Below are 6,543 nucleotides of genomic sequence, written 5' to 3'. Positions count from 1 at the left end.
AAAAAAAAAAAAAAAGACTGCAGGAACTCTGAAATATGAACTGAATTGTTTCAACAAACTCATGCACCCCTGGAGGTGATCTTATCCAAGAAATTTGGAAGATCCATATTTGTGTCCATTCCAAAGAAAGATGACCTTTAGAATGTAGAAATCATTGAAAAATTTAATTAATATCATATGCAAGTAAAATGTTGCTGAAGTTAATTCAAAAACGGTTGCAGCAGTACATTGACAAGGAACTTCCATAAACCCAAGCTGCATTCAGAAGAGAATATGGAAAGAGGGTATTGTTGCTGATACCAGATGGATTTTGGTCAAAAGCAGAGAATACCAGAAAGATGTTTACTTGATGCCAGTGCATAATTCCCATGCTAACACACAGGACTCAGCTCAGCCACACTGCTTTACGAACCATCTCTGACTGAGTCATGCCCTCCTGTCCCTTTCAACACATCTGCCTCCTTATTTCCATGACATGCTTATACACACCTTCAGTGGTAGCACTTTCTTTCTGTATTGGGTTACTTGTCCCCTGATTCCACATTGAGACCCTTTAGAATTGTATTCAGGTGTGTATCCTCAGCACCTAGACTACTGCCCAGCCCTCTGGCATCCAGGAACGAATAAATAAATGGAGAGAGGGACTCGGAAAAAAACAAACAAACAAATACAGCAAGCAAACAATAAGTCACAGCTCTGCCTTGTGCTTAGTGTTCTACTCTGAAGATTATTGACGAGGTGAAGATCCCTACTACTTAGATTGATTGTCTTTATAGAGGAAACAGGGTAAGGTTTCAGAGGCTGGGCTCATTTCAGTGGGATCAAACCCTGACCTCACTTGGAATAGTCACTGTTCATCTCGCATCAACATCATGAGAGTTTTCTCTGGTTCTTCCAGCCATCACTGTTCTTTTATTTCATTGGCCTCTTATTTCCAGTGTCCTAGAATTTAATCATTGGTTATGTACTCTGTGTTGCGTCAGTTAATCTCAGGGTCTGCATCTAATGTGAACTCAAACACGGAATTATACCTCGGTTGGCTCTTGCCCCGGTATTCATCAGAGGGACTCTTTTTATAAGAGCTACCATTCAAGAGCATCAGTCCGATGGGCTTTTCATTTTTTATCTCATCTTAAGACTCAAAAACTGAAATTTTAGTAGATGTCAAATGAGAAAAAAATGAAAATTGGAGAAGTGAAATAATTCGCTCTTTACAGCAAAGCTTAGGAATGGCTGAGCCAGGATTTAAAGCCATGCTGATGTGGCCCCAGGAGCTTGTTCAAGCCACCGCAATGTGTCGCTGTCCCAATCAAAAATAGAAAGTGTAGTAAACAGACCATCCAGTGCTAAGCACCTCTGAATACCTTTTCAATTGAACAGAAAAACCCTTTGTTTGAAATTCTGCTTATCTTCTAGGCACCGAGCTGTCAATCTCTTTCTTCAGGGATATGAAAAGTCTTGGATTGAAACAGAAGAACATTACTTTGAAGATAAACTGATAGAAGATTTAGCAGTATGTTTTTAATGGGGTTATAAGATGAAAGGGGGTTGGGTCTTGGAAGAATAACATTGGTGTGGGATGTTCTCATATGACATTGAAGAAAAATAATCATTTCAACATGAGGAATTTTTTAGTAGAAGTTATTACTTTAATTACATGTTTAGGAGAAATTTTGCTCTTTTTATTTTAGAATACTTTCTTCAACTTGTTCAGAAATGAAAATGAAAACTTCAGCTGTGTTATAAACTAAACTTTGACACAGTTGTTCTCCTAAACTTCTCCTTAAAGCACGTTCAAATACTCTACAACTATAAGAGACCAAAAATAAGCTACAGGTCACCAAAAGCCATTGAAAAGTTGCTGATTTTGAAAACTCCTAGGACAGAGAAAATGTGCTCATTAGACCACTAGTCCAGCCATACTAGTAAGGGGGATTGTTTCCGAGAGTGTTACATGTCCAGGTGATTGTGAACCCATTAAAAAAATCTGATAAAGGTGTGGACCATCTTCTCAGAGAAATATAGAAGCATGCAGTCTCATAATTCCTTGTATGTGAAATATAGATCACAAAAAGTTTATTGTTCTGACGTCAAGTGTACCTTTGAGTGGCATTAATTAAAATGACAAGGTCATACAATCATTGCCAAAAAATGTTAGCATCCCAAACAGAAAACCAGTAATCCCTTAAGCTGTTACTCTGCATTAGCACCCACTCCCAGCCTTCCCAACCACTGATAAACGTGTGTGTCTCTGCATTTCCTGTTCTATGTATTTCAAACTCATGTCAGGGAAATCATACAGTATTTCCCCTTTTGAGTCCCACAAGCTTTACACACTATCTCAGGGGCTTCATGATCCCACAGTTAAGAATGACATCTGAAAGTTATTTGTTTTTGTAACGTGATAAATATGTTGCTGTTATTAAGTACTGTCGAGTTGGTTCTGATACATAACGACCCTGTATGGTGTTTCCGAGGAACGGCTGGTGAGTTTGAATTGCCGACCTTGTGATTCAGACCAGCCTTGTAGTGCAGTGCATTATCTTGCAGCTTGCAAAACATTTGCCTGAAATTTCAACAGTCTTCATGGGTACAGTTTAGTGACTTTAATTATGTTCATTGTAGTCCCAATTTTTTCATAACCTTTAACAAAAGCTTAGTGTCCCTTCAGCAATGTGTCCTCCTTTCCTGCCGCCCCAACCTGTCCCTAGTAGCCGTTATAAACTTGGGTCTCTATGCATCTGACCATTCTGGATAATTCATATATGTGGAATCTTAGGATGTTTGCTCGTTTGTGACAAATTCATATTTGACCATTCATTATCTCACTAGGCGTAATGTCTTCGACGTTCATCCAGCTTGCAGCATTTCTCTTTCTGACTAAATGTAAAAGTGATTAACTCACAAATTATTAGGAAATATAATGAATACATGAATCCAATTCTTGAAATGCCTGATATCTAATTGCTTTCATATTTTCTTACATAAATTCAGTTTGTCTTTAGAGTCAAAACAACCCATGGGATATTTAGATGATTTGTAGCAATTTGTCCCAAACCCAGAACATTAAGCCTTAGGCCAAGAAAGAAATCTTTCACATATAGAGACAATTAGTCAAAATGAGTAAGTTAATAGAGATATGCAATTTATTGAATCAATCAACAAAAATTCAAGATTGATTAATTCTGTAAAAATGGCTGATAACTTTCCTACATGTTGGTATGTTAGTTGTTTTTTTAATGAAAATGGAATAAATTTAATATTTAGACAGTTCAAGCATTAACTCATTCAGCATTCATTAATTGTCATTATTTTTGTTGGTAAAGAAAATGTTTCTTTTTTTTTTCATAGTCGCATTCCTCTGTAAGGCAAATTTTTATATTCAAGGTGATAATCTACTGCAAAACTTTATAAATGCAGCCCTCCCTAAAGCTAAAACCTGTGTGGCAAATACATTTTCAACTATTTATGATTTGACTTTATTATAAAAATAGCATTCAGAATTATTAAATGAAGGCAGTCATATTTGCCTATGGTTTTGATTACATTATAAATATTTTGATTAAGTTGTGAAGTTCTACATTGGTAAAATAATATATATGCATATCACACAGATTCACTGATGTCTCCACATAGTGAGAAGGACTTTCATTCTAGTCCTTGTTCCTAAACAGCGTATTTCACTTGGTTTTGAATGGACATTTGATTTGAAAGTAAACTACATCTCTGACTGTTTTTGTAGAAACCGGGAGTGGCTCCGGCAGAAGAAGACGAAGGCACTAAGAGAGTTGACCCTCTCCATCAGCTGATCCTTCTGTTTAGTCGAACAGCTTTGACAGAGAAATGGTATGGCTTGTAAGGTTCATATGGGACATAGGAGCACTAAAATGTTGATGTCAGAGTGTTTTATGTATATGTAGTTATCCTTCAGTTTCATACTGTTCTTGTTAGGAGGGAGATTGTTCAAAGAATGACCACTTTAACATATACCTTGCTCCCTCTTAGCTATTCTTATCAAGTAAAATTAGTTGATTTGGTTGATTCTGATCCTTTTTATTAATTTTTCTACTTATCACAAGCAGTTTTATAAACAAAACCAAAGAGCCCTGAAGTTAAGTCCCACACCATAGGTATGCAGAGATTGATGGTGATCCAAAATAATCCTAGGTAGGTTGTGTCCACTGTGACATAGGAGATCGCTGGGAACCTGATGAGCCATCATCTCAACTTTGAATTTTCTTCAAGCACTGTTGTTGTGCTGCCCCAGCTTTTTACTATTTTAACACTGCCTGCAGTCTTAGTCAGGAGACTTCACGGAAACCACAAAGGACAAATCTCTGGGGAGTTGAATAAGAACTACCCTCCTATGCCTGGTTACTGCTCATTACAAGAGGCACTGCACAGATTAGTTGTGGAGATGAAGCCTTTCAGGAGTTAGGACACATTTATCTGCCTCCACATTGCATGGAAGAGAGCCTCCTTTATTCCAGGCTTTGCCTCTTCTTTGCAAAGCCTTGAACATAACTTAATAGCCAGTCTCTGCTCGCATGGAAGTCCTGGTGTGGTGCTGTGGGTTAATGAACTGGACGGCAAAATTGGTTTGAACTGCAAGGCCGGTGGTTCAAGCTCACCAGCTGCTCCTTGGAAACCCTATAAAGGGTCGCCATGGGTCGGAACTGACTTGACAGCACTTAACAACAACCCACATGGGTCTCCTCAGCTATCTTTAAGAGTTCATTTGACCACTTGCATGCCATAATAATGTCCATTTCTACCTCTTAGCAAATGTGATCCATCCTCTCTCACTATTCTTTCTCTCTTGTTATTTCCTAACTAACAAAATCATCTCATCCCTAAGCATAGAGCAGCTCCCTGTCTGGCACCGTCAGGTAACGAGGTATTTCTCTTAAGTGAATTTTTCTGATGCCTGAAGTTTAAAAGAACTTTGCAAAATTTAGGACTGTATTGGTTTAAACCATTCTTAACGTATTAATGGTTTCCACCCTTCTTTGAACAGGGTAATGAACATATTCTGTACTAACTTTTTAGGAACCGTCATATACCCATCTCAAATGTGAACTATTTAATAATATGATAATTTAAGAAATCTTTCCATCAATTGTCAAGTGTCGCTTCTGCTGTCAAACTCTCTACCTTGATTAAATTTGCTCATCTTGCATTTGTAGTTTGAAAAACTTAAAGTTGTTACATGTGTGTGGAAATCATTAGACCATTTATTTTGTGAGTCTTGAAGTTCTCTTCTGTAAGGTAAGGTGGGATAGTCTTTCTGAACACTCAGGTCTCTTTATTCTGATTCAAGGATTTTTTTTTTTATGTGAATGATGCTACTGGAGTTTTGTATTAATTGAATTTTAGAAAACATACTTGTGGAAAATAAGCAAAGATTATTCTGAACAATGATGGGACTTTTGATATGACTAGCCTTCTGATTAAAAATTGATGTTGTTATTTTCCTCCTGTTTTCCATAGCAAACTAGAAGAAGATTTTTTATATATGGCTTATGCAGATATTATGGCAAAGGTAAATAACAATCCTTTCATATATTCAATGTACAATTTTAATAAATAGAAATAATTTTTATTGGATAAATGATAAAAATCTATTTCTGAAATAAAACAAAAATTGGTGAATCTCAGAAATATAAGCAGCATTAAGTTTAACTTCCACTTTACATGAGTCTCTGCTTTAATTCTGTTGACAAGTAATCGTTTCCTACTTTTAACATTTTACATATGGAGTATTCATTAACTTCCTAGTCGTTCATTCAACAAATATTTACCAAGCATGGAGTTGTTGTTGTTATGTGCCATGGAGTCGGTTCCGACTCATAGCGACCCTGCACAGGGTTTCTGAGGTTGTCAATCTTTACGGGAGCAGAAAGCCTTATCTTTCTCCTGCGGAACAGCTGGTAGTTTCAAACTGCCGCCCTTGCGGCTCACAGGCCGATTTGTAACCACTACGCTACCAAAGCTCCTTAAGCATGGAGTTACTGGGGACCAAATGTTGAATAAGAAAGAAACACATGCACCCTGCTTCCTGGAGTTTATCCTCTGATGAGGAAGACAAGATTTAACAAAGGATTACAAACACTTTGATATAAATGTATAAATGTATAAAAGCAGGAGAATTATTAGGCGTTTGGGACACAGGTTACATAGAAAAGTTGTTTATGTTAAGTACTGTGGAGACGGTTCCGACTCATAGTGACCCTGCACAAGGTTTCCGAGGCAATAAATCTTTACGGGAGCGAAATGCCCCATTTTTGTCCCGTGGAACCACTGGTAGTTTTGAACTGCTGACCTTGAAGTATGTTGTTGTAGTTGTTGTTAGGTGCCATTGAGTCGGTACTGACTCACAGTGACCTTATGCATAGCAGAACAAAACACTGCCAGATCCTGGGCCAACCTCACTACTGTTGCCATGCTTGAGTCCATCGATGCTGCCACTTGGCCAATCCATCTCGTTGGGGGGTCTTCCATGAGATATTGTTGTTGTGTTGTGAAGTACCATTGAGTTGGTTC

The 6,543-nt window shown here is 37.7% G+C and overlaps 1 protein-coding gene across 1 annotated transcript in view; it reads left to right on the top strand.

Moving 5' to 3' along the window:
• The window catches only part of RYR2 (ryanodine receptor 2 (cardiac)), a 786,033-nt gene that overhangs the window by 597,430 nt on the left and 182,060 nt on the right, over positions 1 to 6,543 (top strand). The window contains exons 76-78 of the mRNA XM_006872010.1: positions 1,417 to 1,513; positions 3,743 to 3,846; positions 5,491 to 5,542. Of these exons, the coding sequence (XP_006872072.1) occupies positions 1,417 to 1,513; positions 3,743 to 3,846; positions 5,491 to 5,542 (253 nt within the window). The remainder of the gene's footprint in view (positions 1 to 1,416; positions 1,514 to 3,742; positions 3,847 to 5,490; positions 5,543 to 6,543) is intronic.

This window comes from Chrysochloris asiatica, unplaced genomic scaffold, assembly GCF_000296735.1.
Source record: "Chrysochloris asiatica unplaced genomic scaffold, ChrAsi1.0 scaffold00179, whole genome shotgun sequence".
NCBI classification, from domain to species: domain Eukaryota; kingdom Metazoa; phylum Chordata; class Mammalia; order Afrosoricida; family Chrysochloridae; genus Chrysochloris; species Chrysochloris asiatica.
The sequence above is the reverse complement of the archived record's forward strand: the minus strand, read 5'-3'. Positions and strand labels throughout refer to the sequence as shown.